Source organism: Capsicum annuum, chromosome 11 (assembly GCF_002878395.1).
Source record: "Capsicum annuum cultivar UCD-10X-F1 chromosome 11, UCD10Xv1.1, whole genome shotgun sequence".
NCBI lineage: Eukaryota > Viridiplantae > Streptophyta > Magnoliopsida > Solanales > Solanaceae > Capsicum > Capsicum annuum.
Window position 1 is genome coordinate 18,997,267 of NC_061121.1, and position 18,755 is coordinate 19,016,021.

Consider the following 18,755-nt stretch of genomic DNA (forward strand, 5'->3'; position numbering starts at 1 on the left):
TTTAAAAACTATCCTTTTATTAAATATTATTAATATTATAAGACTTAAATAATTTATAATAATTAATTAGGGGTGATATAGTAAAATCATGCTTGAAGCAGCTGGACAACCCCAAGTTTCTCAATATTCACGCTTCTTATATATTGTAATTAACTATATGTTTATGTTATTTTTTAGTCTTAATTTATGTGACATAAATAAAATTTAGATAATCAATAGCTAATTATAATTTAAAAATAATTTAATTTTTTAATTACTGAGATTTATAATTTTTTCTATCCCAATTTAAGTGGCATTGATATAATTTTTGAAGTCAACAAAATATTTTATATCTTTATAATTTTTTAAATTGTTAATTATTGTGATTTATAGTACTTTTTTTAAGTATTTACTTAAAATATATAACAAATTATTTTTTTAGATGTTTTAAGATGTCAACAATCGGAATTTATAATTTATGTGATTTTCAAATAATACATGTTACTCTTCTTGTCTTAACTTTTGTGGCGTTGATATTCAATTATAATTTTTAACTATTCTAATTTAAGTGGAACTCGTATAATTTTTAGAATTAATTAAATATTTATATCTTTTAATTTTTTTAAGTTATCAATAATTATGATCTATATTATTTTTTACTTAGTTTTTTGGAATATATAATAGATTAATTTTTTAATAGATAATACATCAAAAACCCCTGAACTTGTCCCGACAACTTAGTTTAGCACTTAAACTTTACGAATAATTATTACCCCCTTAATATCTTTATAGTGAATTAATTTCCCCCCTTAATATATAATACCACTCTCATGAGGGAGAGTGCATCACACTCGCTTACACGTCAACGCCACGTTAGTGCCAGATCACCGCCATGTCATAGCTATAAAGTATTTTTTAAATATTTTTATATATAACTATATAAAATATATATAAAAATATATAGAAATATTATTTATATATATATATATATACATATTTTAAAATATATAAAATATTTTAAATTAAAAAAATACCCCACCCCCCATTTTTCATCTTCTTCATAACCACTTCCCCCCTCCCGTCTACCCCTGCCTGCACACACGCCCCCATCCACCCCTACACTCCCACACCTAAACATACCTCCATCCACCTTTGTCCACCCCCACACAACCACACCTGCCAGGTTTTTCAGAAAAAATTCCAACGAATTATCGCCGGAAAACTCAACCCACTTGAAAAATTCAATCACCACCATTGAAAAATATCATAAAATAGTGATTAAAAACTCAACCCACATGAAAAATTCGATCAAATCAACTCCAAATTCTCTAAAATCAACAACCAAACATCCAAACCATGTAGATTTTTTAATTTTCAAATTCAATTTCATTTCTTTTATTGATTTAAGAGGTCGAAGGAGGATAAATTAAAGGTGGGGGTGGCAACTTTCATAATTGGAGGAGAAGTGGGGTGGGGGTGTTGGCTAAGGAGAAGTGGGGGGGGCTGTTGGCGAGGTAGGGTGAAGAAGAGGAGAATTTTTTTTCTTTATATATATATATTAGTTTTAAAAAAAATACTGTTCACGCATTTTTTTAAGAAAATGCCACGTCAGCATAAGGGGAAAATAAATTCACTATAAAGATGTTAAGGGGGTAAATAAATAGAAGATTAGTTTAAGTGCTAAAGTAAGTTGGGGAGATAAGTTTAGGGTGGTTTTGATGTATATCTCATTTTTTAAAGGTAATTTAAGTTGTTAAATATTATAATTTATAATACATTTTATGTAAATTTCAATTAATATATGTTATTTTTCTTATCCAAAATTTTATGGCATTGATAGTCAATTATATTTTAAAAATAATTTAAGTTTTTAATTACTGTGATTTATAATACTCTTTCTTCTATTTCATTTTAAGTGACACAGTGCTTAGATAACCATAATAATTAATATTGGATGATATAGTAAAATCACACTTGAAGCAACAAAGTAAACATGTCTTGAATGAATTATAATAACTAATTAGAAGTGATATAACAAAATTATTATAAAAAATACTTGTGCAAAAAATTAAATTGATCTCATATAAGATGTCAATTTAATTTAACATTAAATATTATTAACTTTTTAATACTTAGATGACTTCATACTAATTTTTTATTATTAATAATACTTAGATGACTTGAAATAATTAATTAGGAGTGATATAGTAAAATAACGGTCTAACCAGAAAAATGTATGTTTTATTGTTTTTTATTAAATATTGTTAATTTTTAATACCTAAATAATTTATAATAATTAATTAGAGGTGATATATTAAAATAACTATTGAAGCAGCTGAAAGAAAATCCTTAAATAATAATAAGTGAAATTTTGAGGAGCTTAGTAGCCATTTTAAAAATTATTCTTTTATTAAATATTATTAATATTATAATATTTAAATGACTTCAACAACAAAAAATCCAGTGTATTCCTACAAAGTGGGGTCTGGAGAGGGTAAGATGTACATAGTCCATACCGCTACCTTCGGAGAAGTAGAGAGGCTGTTTCTGATAGACCCCCGACTCAAGATAAAGAATAGTAAATAAGGGGGATGGGGGATGGGTGACATAAAAGAAAATCAGGAATAAGAAATGATAAAAACAGTAATCATAGAAATAAGAAATATGAGAAAATACTGGTGACACAAAATAAGACAAATAGGAACTAAGACATAAGAAAAAGGGCACCTACCTATGTACACAGTCCTTTACTTCCCCGGCTACACAAGATCTTTCCTAATTGCATGCTACAACCCACACACTCATACTAGCCTTCTACCCTTATCCGCGCCCTTTACACCTTTCTATCTAGGGTCATTTCCTTAGTCAGTTGAAACTGCTCCATGTCATGTCTAATCACCTCCCTCCAGTATTTCTTCGGCCTACCTCTACCTCTTCTAAAGCCATCCAAAGCTAGCCTCTCATACCTACGAACTGGGGCATCCGCGCCTCTCCTCATTACATACCCAAACCATCTCAGTCTTCCTTCCTGTATTTTGTCCTCCACCGAAGCCACTCCCACCTTCTCTCAGATAATCTCATTCCTTACTCTGTCCACTATAGTAAGACCACACATCCAATGTAATATTCTCATTTCCGTCACCTTCAATTTTTAGATGTAGGGGCGCTTGACTGGCCAGCACTCTGCTCCATACAACATGGCCGGACGGATTTCCATTCTATAGAATTTGCCTTTAAGCTTAAGAGGCACCTTCTTATCACACAACACCCTCGAGGCGAGCCTCCACTTCATCCATCCTGATCCAATACGCTTAGAGCATCCTCATCAATCTCACCATTTTCCTGAATCGTAGACCCAAGATACTTAAAACTTTTCCTCTTACAAACGTCCTGGGAGTCCAGCCTCACCACCACTTCGTCCTCCTGCCTCAAGTCACTAAATTTACATTCCAAATATTATGTCTTTGACCTACTCAACCTGAACCCCTTAGACTCAAGGGTTTTCCTCCAGACCTTCAATTTGTCATTCACACCTCCCTCCCCGCATATCATCAATCAGCACTACATTATTTGCAAATAACATACACCAAGACACCTCGCCTTGAATACTCCGCATCAACACGTCCATCACCAGCGCAAAAAAGGAACGGACTAAGAGTCGATCCCTGATGCAACCCTATCTCGATAAAAAACTGCTCTGAGTCTCCTTCCGCCGTCCTCAACCGAGTCTTCCCTCCATCGTACATGTCCTTAATAGCTCTTATGTACACCACCGAAACCCCTCTCACCTCCAAGCATCTCTAAATAACCTCCCTCGGGACTCTATCATATGTCTTTTCTAGGTCGATAAACACTATGTGTAAATCCCTCTTTCTTTCTCTATGCTGCTCCACCAATCTCCTTACCAGGTGGATTGCCTCTGTCATCGAGTGACCAGGCATAAATCCAAACCGATTCTCCAAAACGAACACGACCTTCCTCAGCCTCCTCTCAACCACTCTCTCCCAAATTTTCATAGTGTGACTCAACAACTTAATACCCCTATAGTTGTTGCAACTCTGGATGTCACCCTTGTTTTTATATAAAGAAATCATCGTACTCCATCTCCAAGCCTCAGGAATTCTCGCAGTTTTGAAAATGCCGTTGAACAAATCAGTCAACCACTTTAAACCTGCCCCACCAGCATACTTCTAAAAATCCACCGAAATCTCGTCTGGCCCCGTTACCCCACCTCTCCTCATCCTAACATCTCTAACCTCCTCAACCTTAAAATACCTACAGTAACTGAAATCACGGCTCTTCTTCGAGTGCTCCAGCTCCCCTAACTCAATGCCTCTATCTGTCTCCTCGTTCAAAAGGCTATGAAAGTACTCCTACTATCTCCTCTTAATGTGAACATCCTCCACTAAAACACTACTATCCTCCCTCTTAATGCACTTCACTTGATCGAGGTCACGACCTTTCCGCTCCCTTGCCTTAGCAAGTCTATACAACCTCTTTTCCCTGCCTTTCTCCTCTAACCCCATATACAAGCTCTCGAATGCTGCCAACTTAGCAGTCACAACTTGTAACTTAGCCTCCTTCCTTGTTGCTTTGTAAACCTCCCAATTAACTTGCGTCTCCTCTTCATCTTTACTTTCAATCAACTTAACACACGCTTCCTTCTTAATCTTCACTTTTTTCTTCACATCTTCATTCCACCACCAATCCCCCTTATGACGTCCTGCCCGACCCCATGAGACCCCTAATATTTCTTTAGCAGTCTCCGTGATATAGCTGTCCACCCTCTCCCACATAACATCCACGTCCCCCCTGCACTCCCATACCCCCAAACCCCCACTTTTTATCCTATCTCCAATGTACTAATGGGCGTCAAGCTACCTCGCTTAATTCTAGGACGACCTTCCCTGGATCTTGTCTTCTTGCATTTCTTGATAGACAAGTACATCATTAGAAGCCTGTGCTGGATTGAAAGATGCTCACTTGGAATAACTTTGCAGTCCTTACATAACGCTCCGTCCCCCTTCCTAAGCAGTAAAAAGTCAATTTGAGTTTTACCTATCGCGCTTCGAAAGGTAATCAGGTGATCCTCTTTCTTCGAAAAACTCAAATTCACTACCACCAGCCCAAAAGCCCTCGCAAAATCCAACAAAGCAGCTCCCTCACCATTTCTATCACCGAAACCAAAACCTCCATGCACATCGTCGTAGCCTCCCGATAATACCCCAATGTGGCCATTGAAGTCCCCTACTATGACAATCTTCTCCGAGCTAGGCACGCTTCTCACCACCTCGTCCAAATCCTCCTAAAATCTTGCTTTCACCTCCTCTTCCAAGTCTACCTGCGGCGCATACACACTGCACACATGTAGCATAGAACCCCCTATGACCAACTTAATCTTCATTGCCTATCACTGGCCCTTTTAACCTCCACCACCTGACCTCTTAGCTCCTCATCCACTAAGATGCCCACTACATTCTGACGCCCCTCACTCCCTGAGTACCACAACTTGTACCCATTCACATTTCTAGCCTTAAATCCTACCCACCTAGTCTCCCGAACACACGCAATATTAATCATACTCTTCTTAAGAATCTTTACCAGCTCTACGGACTTACCCTGAAGGGTCCCAATGTTCCAAGACCCTACCCTCAACCTATCTACTCTCGCCTCTTGCCTACCTCTAAAACCCCTCACCAAACCCGCCCTAACACCCGACCTATACCCCAAACCCACTCCTTCTCACCCCCTCCCAAAATAGCCCTTACACCCAACCCCCTCGAACGTGATCCTAATCCACCATCAACCCCTCCAGCCACTACTCAAAAACCAAAATAAAAACCCTCACCAACAAACAAATGAACAAAGCCACAGTATGAAAATAGTAGTCGAAGGCACTCACAAAGTACACTAATCGTCCTAGCAGCCAGAACAACACAATAATAATAATAACAACAATAATACAACAAAAACCACCAATAGGCTCAATCACCACTTTAATCACATGAACAAGGAACAAGAAACAGAAAAGGAAACCAGTAAGAAGAAGCAAGAACCAGAATAATATAAATAAATCAAGTTGTATGAAATGACTAGAATCAAAGTTTAGATGTCACTGGTATGCCTGCGGGCTGCTGGTTCCGTCAATTTTAATGTCGATAGCTGGTTGCCAGATTAAGGTCGCCTGAAAAAGCCATTGGTTCGCTGCCGGAGTGTCGCCGGATTGTCGAATGTGTATTGCTGGAATCTGGGAGACGGCTGTCGTCGTACTAATCTGCCTAACCACTGATGCACACCTAAAACGGCACCAGAGTCAAGCCGGAGGGAACCCTAACCCCACTGGCGATAGTAGTGATGAGACTGACAAAAGAAAAGGGAGAGGGGGAAGATAGGGAGAACTGGGGGGTGATACAAGTCAAATGGCCACCTTAGTTTTGGAAGACATCCTGTGAGGACAACACAAGAAGAACCAATTGTGGTCACATTGAGGGCACGAGAGCACGCATGGGGGATCCATTTTAAGCCCACAATAGAACAATCCCGTGTATGGAAGGTTGCTTGGAAGCTTGCCTTGATGAGATGCCCGAAAGGTCCAAGTGTTGAAGAATAATTGTGAAGACCAAAAAGACTCAAGGAAAGTCATATGTTAAAGTGTGAAGAAGACCACATCAAAACACTACATGATCACCCATTCATTAAGGGTGAAATGGTCTTTTTATGTTTTTTCTTTACACTCCATAGGAGCCCCTTTTCATTAAAGGTATTTTGGTCTTTAATGTAATAAGTATAAATAGACTCCTTAGGCTTATTTTTCATTAGACTTTGATGAAATTGGATATTATTCTTAGATTGAAGCTTTAGTCTTGTAGTTTTAGCTCTCAAACCCGAAATTGCTTTCTTGAATACATTTGAAATTAGGGTTTTACTTGAATTGGGAAATTTGGCAAGAAAGGTGTGCTTGAGGAAGAGTGTTTCCTTTAGGTCACCTAAGAGAGTGGTTTGATCTTACATTGGTGATGTGTGTTTAAAGGTTTGATACACCTTCTAGTGCTATTTATTGGTGGAAGTGAGGGTCTCTCTATCTATCTTTAATTTCATACAATTCTTCTTCTTCATCTCTTTATAGTGTGTTGTTTTCTCTTTGTGAACTTGCTGATTTTTATTCCTTTAGTGTCATTTAGTGTTTGATAGTCCTTTAGGCTATCCGGGGGAGAGAGAAACTGGGGGGAGAGATAGTACCCCTTACTTGTTGCCGGCGCGCCTACGCCGTCGTCGGTGTCCAAATCTGCCGATCCGACGAAGTGAACGTTAAGATTGGAATGTTAAAGGTGAAACATTGGAGAGAGAGTGCATCAGATCAATCAAGAAAATAGAGTAACCCAATATTTAAATGACTTATAATATTTAATTAAGGGTGATATCTTGAAGTAGCTGAAGTAGCTATGACGACCCTAAGTTGCTCAACATTAATTAAATATTATTAATTTTCTAAAATCTAAATGACTTATAATAATTAATTAGAGGTGATATATTAAAATAACAATTGAAGCAGCTAAAACAAATTCACAAATAACAATAAGTGAAATTTTGAGGAGCTTAATAGTCATTTTAAAAATTATTCTTTTATTAAATATTATTAATATTATAATACTTAAATGACTTATAAAAATTAATTAGTGGTAATATAGTAAAATTCCGTTTGAAGCTACTGAAGCAGCCATAACGACCCTAAGCTGCTCTAACACGCTTCTTATATATAGTAAAATAGTAAAGTAAAAGTAATAGTAATATTAGAGTAATAATTCTTATTATATAGATATACTAGATATTGATGGCCCGTGCCAGCACGGACCTAATATATGTTATTTTTTTTATCTCAATTTAAATTATTAAAATATTTTATATTTTTAATTATTGTGATTTATAATATTTTTTCTTCTGTTTCAATTTAATGATGCTGGTATAATTTCGAGAGTCACTCAAATATTTTATATTTTTTAAATTTCTTAAGTTGTTATTTATGTGATTTACAATGTCTTTTACATTATTTTTCAATAATATATGAATATTCTCCCTGTCTCAATTTATGTGTCACAAATAAAATTTCGACAGTGAATCAATTTTTTTTACATATATACTTTTATAAGTTCTTAATTATTGTGAGTAAAAATACTTTTTATTTTATTTTTAAATAATATGTTATTTTATGTCTTGCTCTGTCTCATTTCAATTTATGTGTACTAATATAATTTTGATATTCAATTAAATTTTTTATGTTGACATATTATTTTATGTCTCTTTTACCTTTTTTGTATGAAATATTATCAATTTTTCAATGCTTAGATGATCATAATAATTAATTAGTAGTGATTTAGTAAAATCACGGTAAAAGCACTGAAGCACACGTCTTAAGTGACTTGTAATAACTAATTAGAAGTGACATAGCAAAATTATTATAAAAAAAACACTTGTATAATAATTAATTAACAATAGTACAGTAAAATTACGATTGAAACAATTGAAATAGTCATAAATGTCTATTTTACTTTTTTCTAATTAAATATTATTAATTTTGTAATATGTAATGACTTATAATATTTAGTTAGAAACATAATAATTAATTAGGAATGATATAGTAAAATTAAGATTGAAGAAGTTGAAGCAGATATGTCATAAATATCTATTTTAATTTTTTATTAATTATTATTAATTTTCTAATACATAAATGACTTATAATAATTAATTAGGGATGATATAGTAAAATTACAGTTGAAGTAGCTGAAACAGACATGTCGACCTCGTGCTTGCTTTGCTGATACAGTAAAATTATGATTGAAGCAGCTAAGCCAGTCATAAATATCTATTTTACCTTTTTTTTAAATTAAATATGATTAATTTATAATAGATAAATAACTTATAATATTTAATTAGGGATACAATACTTAATTAGGGATGATATAGTAAAATTACGGTTGAAGCTTTGTAACAGACATGTCATACATGTCTATTTTACATTTTTTATTAAATATTATTAATTTTTTAATACATAAATAACTTATAATAATTAATTAGGAGTGATATAGTAAAACTATTGAAGCAGATGAAATAGGTATGTCGACCTCCTGCCTGCTTCAGCTGCGTAACTCTCGCTGTTATAATATAAGAGATAGAAGTAAAAAATATATATATAGTTATAATATAATGTTTATACCGGTAAGTAAATTGCTTTTCGAAAAGAAAAAGAAGAATGAAAGAAGAATCTGGTAAAACAAAAGGTGACATTTCCCTCCCAATTTTCTTTAGAGGTACAAAATTGAAATGAAGGATTGTCCCAATTTTGTGGTAGCCTCGAAACGCAATCAACGACAGTGAATTAACTGGTAAGCTCTGTTGTTTTTGACCCTTTTCTCTGATACTGGATGTGGCCAGCATTAGATGCCGTTGCACAAGTGAAGAGAATATGAAATTCAAAATGGATTTATACTTTCAGATGCCGCAGTTTACATGTGATATTTTTTTGTTCGGAAACATTTTCACTTATTCATCTATTAGTCGGATTGTGGAGATGTCGTCAGTGCATCTACACCTACCAAATCGGAAATCCTTGGACTGATCATATAACAAATAGTAGCTAATTTAATACTTACTGTCAACATCTCACTGACTGAACCTTTAAGTTTCCAGAATAGCACAAATGCTTTTTCAGAATATCATTTATACTGGAAAAGTCTTTTTAATGATTTAGACGGTATCATTTATATCGGGGTTATTGTCTAATATTGTCATGCCAAATTTTGTTAAAGGACCATAAATATATTGTTTCTCCTTGTTTAGTTCTTTAAATTGATCTCTATTATTATCTTAGAAATGCAAGCACATGACATCAGGGTTTTAAAAGGCAGTCTGAGGCGAGCCTCGGGTGAGGCATAGCAAAAAATGCACCGAGACGTTTTGGGGAGGCAAAAGTATCGAAAAACGAACACCCCAAAATTTGAGGTATTTGCCTAAGCATTGGGGCGTTCGCCTAAGTGTGAGGCGTAAGCCTAGAAAACTTTATAAAATAAAATGATTTTTTCCTATTAATAAGTATCTAATTTAAACTTAATATTAAAATATATGATTCTTAAATACTTAAATATTCAAATAAAAAGTAAAAGAAAGCTTAAAAATCACACTTTCAAACGTATTTGCTGGTGGATGTCGACGGTACCAATCGGGCACACACTTCCATCTTCCTAATTCCTTTCTTTTAGATTTTTGCAAGTCATATAGTGACTAGTTTTCAAGATATTTACTTTTTTTTTGCTTTCTTTAAACTACAATTTATGGTAAATGGGTGTGTTAATATACTAATCGAGTAACGAAAAGATGGCTGTTGATTAATTCTGTACTATTTTTTATATCAACTTGTGTTTTTTAGGACATAATAGGTTATTATATGAGAAGGTGACTTTATATATTAGTTGTATTATGTGACTTTGTTTTTTTTTGCTGAAATAGTTTTAGATGCATTTCCATTTATTTCTTTTTATAATTTTGATATAATTTTACCTTTTTGGGTGATTTACCTCTTTTAAAAATATTTATATTTAATAATATTAATTTATAAAATATTAAAAATTAAAGGATCCGTGGGGTTTACGCCTCATCCCGCACTAGGTAAAACGCCTCGTCTTACGCCTCCGCCTTTAAAAATACTGCATGGCATTGCGTGCAAATATTTCCATATGCACAGAGACTTATAGTGCTAAGTTGTGTTCCTCCCTCACTCAATATACTGTCATATTGTCCCTTGCAGGAATTGAGAGCTTGGCTACAAACGTAAGGACTGTAGACTTTCAGAAGGTTCTAAACGTTGTGGTCAATCCTCATCATGAGACGGGAAATATCAACGGAGAAAGTCTTTCTGGCGTATGCCTTCCATCTTCACGAGGACAAAATGAGACGGGAAATACTAAGGGAGATATTCTTTCTGGTGTGTCCCTTCCACCTTCACTAGGACATGATTCACAGTCAAGTGGTTCAGTCAGAAAAGGAAGGGAAAATGAAAGAATCATTGAAGAAGTTGAGGAAGAAGTTGTCGAGTTAGAGTTCTTTGATACAACAGCAGTTGATAAGCTACACACACATAATGCATACTGTCCTAAGTGTAGTTCTCGTATAACTAAAGTTGTCCTCCGAAGGGTAAAGCGAGAAAGAAGGATTTCAATAGAAATTGGTGATCGTCATGACCTACTTGGATGCCTGTCATGCTTCAGCGTTTTCATTCGTATAGGTATTTTTCCAAGTTTTATTTTCTTCTGATCTCTGAGTATCTCATCTAAGTGCAGTAGATGTACGGCTCTTCTATGCTGATGTCACTAATTGAAAGGTCGATTCATTTGTTGTCCTTGTTTTTGATGACAACACGAAGAAGATCAGTGAGCTCACACCTTTACTATAAAGAAGGGAAGAAAAGGAGATGCCAACTAGGGCTCAATGATCTCAATTGTTTCAAATTGAAAAGTGAAGCTCTTTGTTTCAGTAGCATTTGACTTGACACGGCTAATGCTTTTTGAGCAAGAAGCGTAAATCTGCATTCAGTCCCAGTACATACAACATGAATTTTTGCCTTTTGGACAGACAACATGTTGATTTATGAAGTTCCTGGACTGTTCTAGGTCTTCGGTTCATGTGAAGAAGAGGCCGCTATAAAGCCAGTAGCCTAAACATCAAATATTAGTTTCTTACAGTCTAATCCCCTTTTTTCATTTTCCATCTTTTTTCCCACAGCAAGTTTTGACATGGGTTCATTGAATCATATAAGAACAACTTTTAAGTTTTCTCCAGCCCTCAGTAAGAAACAACAGCATCCCTTACCATTATGGAAGAAACTTGAGCACTACACCAACATTATCATTGCAGCGATAGTTTTGGCAATATTGTTCATCTACAGTTTATTTTCAGTGTGAAGTTTTAAGATGATAGTTTTGAACTGATATGGTGGTCTTCATTCCCTTTGTTTGGTTGTTAGGATCTTTAGAGGACCAATTCACAGGGAGATATATAAATTCAGCTCGTTAAAGGGAGCATGAAACCTTAGAGTTCAATGGAAGAGAACTCTGATCTCTTCAGCTTGTTAAAGAGAGGCTGAAACCTTAGACTTCAATGAAAGAGATAACTCCGATGTCTTGCTTTTTGTTGAAACACGACTTCCTGAATAATTCTTCAAAAACTCCTTTAAATAGGAGACAACTCTAATCCTCATGAATCATCCAATTCCAGCCCTAGCCAACTTATGTGCCCAACTTAATGGGTTGTTGGTGTCTTCATATGTAAGAAAATCCATGTTTGCATACCTTGGTGCTGTTGAATGGGAATTACCACTTGTTCGATGATTTTGATCAGCCAGTTGAATAGGCAGTGTATTGCATTTAGTAGCAGGAATTGTTAATATGCCAGTCGTTGAGATGCTACTCGACGCAGGTCTGTGGGTTGATGGTTTTGTAGAGCCAATTCCCAAGCTAGATAATTGTTCTTGGATGACTTGGACAATTCTTTCGTCAAGTCTTTGTTCCATTGCTGCAATTTTAGAGTCCATTAGGGTTTCTATGACCGCACATTCTTCTCGAAATCTGGAATTGATCACATCGCCCATTATGTTAGTCTCTGATACCAAATTATTAGGATCTTTAGGAAGGATCGATTCACAGGGCGACATATAAATTCACCTTGTTAAAGGGAGACTGAAACCTTAGAGTTCAATGGAAGAGAGAACTTTGAACTTTTTAGCTCGTTAAAGGGAGGCTGAAACCTCAGAGTTCAATGAAAGAGAGAACTCCGATCTCTTGCTTTTTGTTAAAATATGACTCATAGAACCCTTTAAATAGGAGACAAGTTGATACGATACAAATTTGGTACGTATCAAAAACAAGCCAAAAATAGTCCACAAACAAAGGGCAACCAGAGAGCTCAACAAACACCAAATCTCGGTTCCAACAACATCAAGAAACAAAGTGTAAATGACACCAAAAGCACTAACAACAACAAGAGATAAACAACAATAACGAGAGGAACAACACTACAATAACAACAATCCAACGGTTACAAGATTACAAGAACAACAAGAACCAAATGGTTCACTAGACTACACAACTAGTACATGATATGTAAAGATAGGAAGTGAGACATACACTATTACAAGGTTAATAACCCAAAGATGTATTAAATCTAAGGACCCCTAAGGCTTACAATAGCATCACCACACTCTTACGTGACACAAGAGGGATTCCACCGCTCAAGCACCAACGCTTCCAAGCAATACACAATCACAAGTGAATCCACACTTGTTCATGTCCTTGTTTAGGCCTAGAGACCCTCTCTCTCAAGAGATGTGTTCTTTCAACAATATCCAACAAAAACTAATAAACTAAAACCATATATTGTTCTATTTATAGTACTTTACAAATAAAAAGATAAAATAACAAAAAGACCCTTTAATGACCAAGTAGGCAAATAGGCACCCATGGAGTGCTTTTAGGGGCGGTTTGGAGCCCTTTTTAACACTTCAACTCGTACACCTCCGAGGTTATATCCAAAATACTCAAAAACATTCATCTTCATGATCGTGCTTGTATCATCCTCTCCATCTTGAGAGGAATTTGCCTCAAATTCATGGCACTAGCCAAATGAAAATGGCTCCAAAACGGTCCACAAAATAAGAAGAAATTGAGAACACAACAATTTCTCGGCCAACGTCTTCATTTTGCACCTTGGCTTCCCTTCATCTTGAGATTTGCCTTCAATCTCATCCGGCTCAATTGAGTTTAGCCAAGAAGTTTTACTACAAAACAACAAACGGGTTAGTTGTAAAAGAAAGGTCCTCACACTCTCTCTTTATTTCTTTGTTCTCGGATTCCTCACACTTAATCTTACAAGTGTTGTATGCTTGCTTGTACTCCGTGAGGTGTTGAGAGGTGAATTCCAATGTTTACAAAAAAATACACAAGGACGTATACACAAAGAACGGTTTCAAACCAACTCACAATCTAGTAAGTGGTTACTAGCTTGTAAGTTAGTATTGGAATCAACAAAAGAAACAACAAAATGAAACTAAAAGATCAAATTTGAGCTTAAAATTTGACGTGTGAACAGTAATTGGTGATGTGTCACCCCCTAATTGGTCACGGGGCCACACAAGTTTTAATCACCATTCTTGGAATCTTTAGTCCTTATACTTTTGGAATGGAAAACAACTAGTATTTGGAGGGAAAAACACAAGCCTTGTAACTTTTTTCAAATTCAACTCAAAAAGGTGAAATTAGACTTGTACTAGTTTCCACAAAACAAGGCTCCTAGAAACAAGGAAAGTGGTTGAAAAAGTTGTTGTCAAGTCAAGAGTGATGTGAGCTAGTCCTGTCACCAACAAGTCTTCCAACTTTGTCTTCACCTTTTCTAGATCTATTAACTACTTTAAGTTGGTCAAGATAAGAGAAGTGATGAAGAACAACAAGAACACAACAACTTTTCAAGAACAACAATAACAAAACCTTCAACGCGCACTCCAACCTCCACAGCAAGTCCACAAATTTCAGTCTAGGTCTTTGTTCACAACACAACTTTAACAAGTTTTTAAGCTCAAATATAGATCTAGATGCCTTTAGTGTTAGTGAATCAAGAAACAACAATAACAACAAAGAAATCCTAGACCTAGACTTCGCAAATTTTGGCCAAGACTACAATAAGAACACTACAAGTTTCTCGGCCATGAACAAGAACAAAAATAAGAACAAGAACAAGAGCAATTCTTTCTCTTTTTATTTTTTAATTTTCTAGCAAGCCGAAGATTGATTTTGTTGGAACAAAATCAACCACAAGCTCTGATACCGAATGATACGATACAAATTTGGTATGTATATAAAAACAAGCCAAAAATAGTCCACAAACAAAGGGTAACCCGAGAGCTCAACAAACACCAAATCTCGGTTCCAACAATATCAAGAAATAAGGTGTAAATGAAACCAAAAGCACTAACAACAATAAGAGATAAACAACAATAACGAAAGGAACAACACTACAATAACAACAATCCAACGGTTACAAGATTACAAGAACAACAAGAACCAAACGGTTCACTAGACTACACAACTAGTACATGATATGTAAAGATAGGAAGTGAGACATATACTATTACAAGGTTAAGAACCCAAAGATGTATTAAATCTAAGGACCCCTAAGGCTTACAATAGCAACACCACACTCTTACGTGACACAAGAGGGATTCCACCGCTCAAGCACCAACGTTTCCAAGAAATACACAATTACAAGTGAATCCACATTTGTTCATGTCCTGGTTTAGGCCTAGAGACCCTCTCTCTCAAGGGATGTGTTCTTTCAACAATATCCAACAAAAACTAATGAACTAAAACCCTATACTGTTTAATTTATAGTACTTTACAAATAAAAAGATAAAATAACAAAAAGGCCCTTTAATGACCAAGTAGGCAAATAGGCACCCATGGAGTGCCTTTAGGGGCGATTTGGAGCCCTTTTTAACACTTCAACTCGTACACCTCTGAGGTTACATCCAAAATACTCAAAAACGTTCATCTTTGTGATCGTGCTTGTACTGCAAGTTGATAAGAATCGGGTTACGTTAATAAACAAGAAAATAATGCCTAAGTGAAAATACTGAGATTAAAGACAAGAAATTAAAGATAGGCAAAATTGGAGAATAAAATCTCCAATTTCGAGGTTGTGTTAAGAATCCTAATTGATCTTAGTATTCAAAATTAACGGATTAAGACTAATTATGATACTAATAGAGTCAATTCAAGAACTTAGATCAAAAGTGATCTAGACCCCTATTTCAAATAAACTAAAGAAAACAATTAGTATAAGACTAATCACCTTCTTTAATTAACTTTAATAGAAATCAAAGATATCAAATTAAGAATTAATCTTACCTCCTAAAGAATCGTTCTTATAGGGTTGCAAGATAAATCTCAAGTAGCCACACACAAAGGTGTAAATAAAAGAAACTCTCAATTAATAATAATATTGTCTCATTGAAAATAACCAAATTCATCCCTATATATAGGAAAAAAAAATCTATCCCAAATAGCATGGGATTAGGATCTATCTTTATCAAATCTAATAAGGACTAGGAAAAAGCTATCCCAAATAGCAGAGGATTCAAATTCTACTTTTATGGAAATAAATAAATCTAGGAAACTTTAAACTAGGAAATTTTTAAACTAGGAAACTTTAAACAAGGAAAGCAAAAGTTTCTGATTTTAATCAAAACCCTATGGGCCCAATCTTCTGCATTTAGACTTGAAATTGAATCATGAAATATGTGTATCACTTAGCCCATGCTTCTCCATAATTCTTGGACTCATTCTTGGGCTCTTCTTCCATCATAAGCATCTTTTTGATTCACATTAAAGCCCGTCAATCTTAATGCAAGTGGGCCAACCTGGATGCTATCATTCCCCTCTTCTTGAAATAATTCATCCTCGAATTTGAATCTCGCATAATCAAGACGACATACAATGATAAACAACATTCATTACTTGAAAACAACAATGGTAGAAACAAAACAAGATAGTGACCATGCATCCACTTAACCCAATTAATCCTTGCATGTATAGATACACCTTTATAAAGTATGTGGACATCATCATCCCAGTAGAAAATTATCTTCCTTGTATGAGCACAACAATCTTCATGTTGAGATGACGTAGGGAATGATATGTGTCTCTCCAATTTAGCTCTATCAATAAAGTACTTCACTGGGCTTGTCAAAGATGTTATAAGCTCAATAAAATATGTATCAAATTTAAGACTTTTATGATATAGCCAAGCATTATCAATTATACTTGAAGATTTTTTCGCATAACATTTATCCACATAAGCATAGGAGATTTCAAGAAGGTTAGAAGAATCTTTCAATCTCAAAATACTACCTCCATTAAATTCTAAGTAGCTGCTCAAATTCACCAACAAGGAATCATGAATAGGTTTAACAATGGGCATTTGATCACTTGTATCATAATAGTCACGGATTTCCTCATCACTAGTAGCAAATATTTTTTTTCCCTTACAATCACCAAGACTTGAGGAGTCATGCCTTAATTTGGTCTTATGTAGCAAAGGAATAATATTACCTCATTTTTCCTTGCTCATTAGCGTTAGATCTACATCTGCTTTATTGGACTTCTTGTCATAAGTCTCATCTTGGACAAGTCCAAAATAATTTTCTTTACCTATATTCTTACACTTGCTCAATGGGACATGTAGTTTCAACCACCTTAGTATTAAGTTCATCCACTAAAGACTTTTCAATGCAAACTTTTCCATGAGTACCTATAAGAGAATCAAAGCAACTAAAAGAAGAAGTAGAAAGGTTAGAGCTAGAATAAGAAATAACCTCACTCAAACTCCCTTGGTTCTCTTTCTGTACCTCATTATTATCCCTCGCTTTATTACTCTCATGATCATCTATTCTTTCTTTTCTCTTGACCTCACATGACATCTCGTTCTCTTCACACAACATAACCTTTCTTCTTTTCTCTCTTGGAATATCAACATGCTCCCCTTACTCCTATCATTCTTTTCTCTCTCAAAATTTCTCATTACTTCTTTCACACGTTTGTGATCTTGATAAACTTGGGATAGAGTTAAGGTACGAGTTTATATTTTCTTTCTTTTAGCTCAAGAGAAACTCTATTCTTCCCCCTATCATAAATTGCATTCCTATCAAACTGCCAGGAACGCCCAAGCTTGATATGACAATCTTGCATTGGAATTATATCACAAAGAACATTATTAGAGTACCTTCCAATAGAGAAAGAAATCATCCATTGCTTAGTCACCTTAAGTTCACCGAAATCATTGTGTTTGATGAATGTAAGTTTTAACTTCTCCACCACGTATGAACTTATCACATTAGCATCACTTTCAAAATCAATAATCATAGAGCAAATATTATCCTTTATCCCACACCTTATATGAAAAACACTTCTCCTTAAATCAGTTATATTCACTTGATTAAGTGGGTTTTGGGTGACCTCTAATGCATTGATTCGAGCAAAAATCCTTCTAAGTGCCTCGACTATGTCATTATTTTGAGTCCCAGCATCAGTATCATTTACGGTTTGAGATATCTCCAAAAGTTAAAGAAAACAAAAACTCTCAATTTGGCCCTTTTTTTATCTCACCCCTCTTGCCTTTTCCCACTCAAATTACAACCTTTGGCTAATTCCTTTCGGATTTATATATTAACCCTACTAGCAACAATCCCTTTAGAAGTAAGATATAGAGATAAAAAAAAAATTACCAACTCCTAGACGGCTTGGGTTTGGTGAGACAAGAAAAAGACCAATTAAAAAAAATCTAATTTTTTTCTTTTCTTAGTTTTCCTCCTTGATGTTGGAAAACAAGAAACACAATAAATTTGAAATTTCTTGATCTAAAGCAACCTTTTTTTTTAACTAGGAAACTCCCAAGAATTATCAAGAACGGAACCTTGATAGAACCGCTCTGATACTACTTGATAAGAATCGGGTTACGTTAATAAACAAGAAAATAATGCGGAAGCGAAAATACTAAGATTAAAGGCAAGAAATTAAAGATAGGCAAAATTGGAGAATAAAATCCCCAATTTCGAGGTTAAGTGCTAAGAACCCTAATTGATCTTAGTATTCAAAATTAGCGGATTAAGACTAATTATGATACTAATAGAGTCAATTCAAGAACTTAGATCACTTTTGATCTAAGTTCTTGAATTGACTCTA

The 18,755-nt window shown here is 34.9% G+C and overlaps 1 protein-coding gene across 3 annotated transcripts in view; it reads left to right on the top strand.

The window, feature by feature from the left end:
• Nucleotides 1-18,755, top strand: part of LOC107848458 (membrane protein of ER body-like protein) — a 42,745-nt gene that overhangs the window by 17,740 nt on the left and 6,250 nt on the right. For all 3 annotated transcript variants that reach the window (XM_016693227.2, XM_016693225.2, XM_016693226.2), the window contains exon 2: nucleotides 10,778-11,254. In XM_016693227.2, coding sequence (XP_016548713.2) covers nucleotides 10,778-11,254 — 477 coding nt within the window. The remainder of the gene's footprint in view (nucleotides 1-10,777; nucleotides 11,255-18,755) is intronic.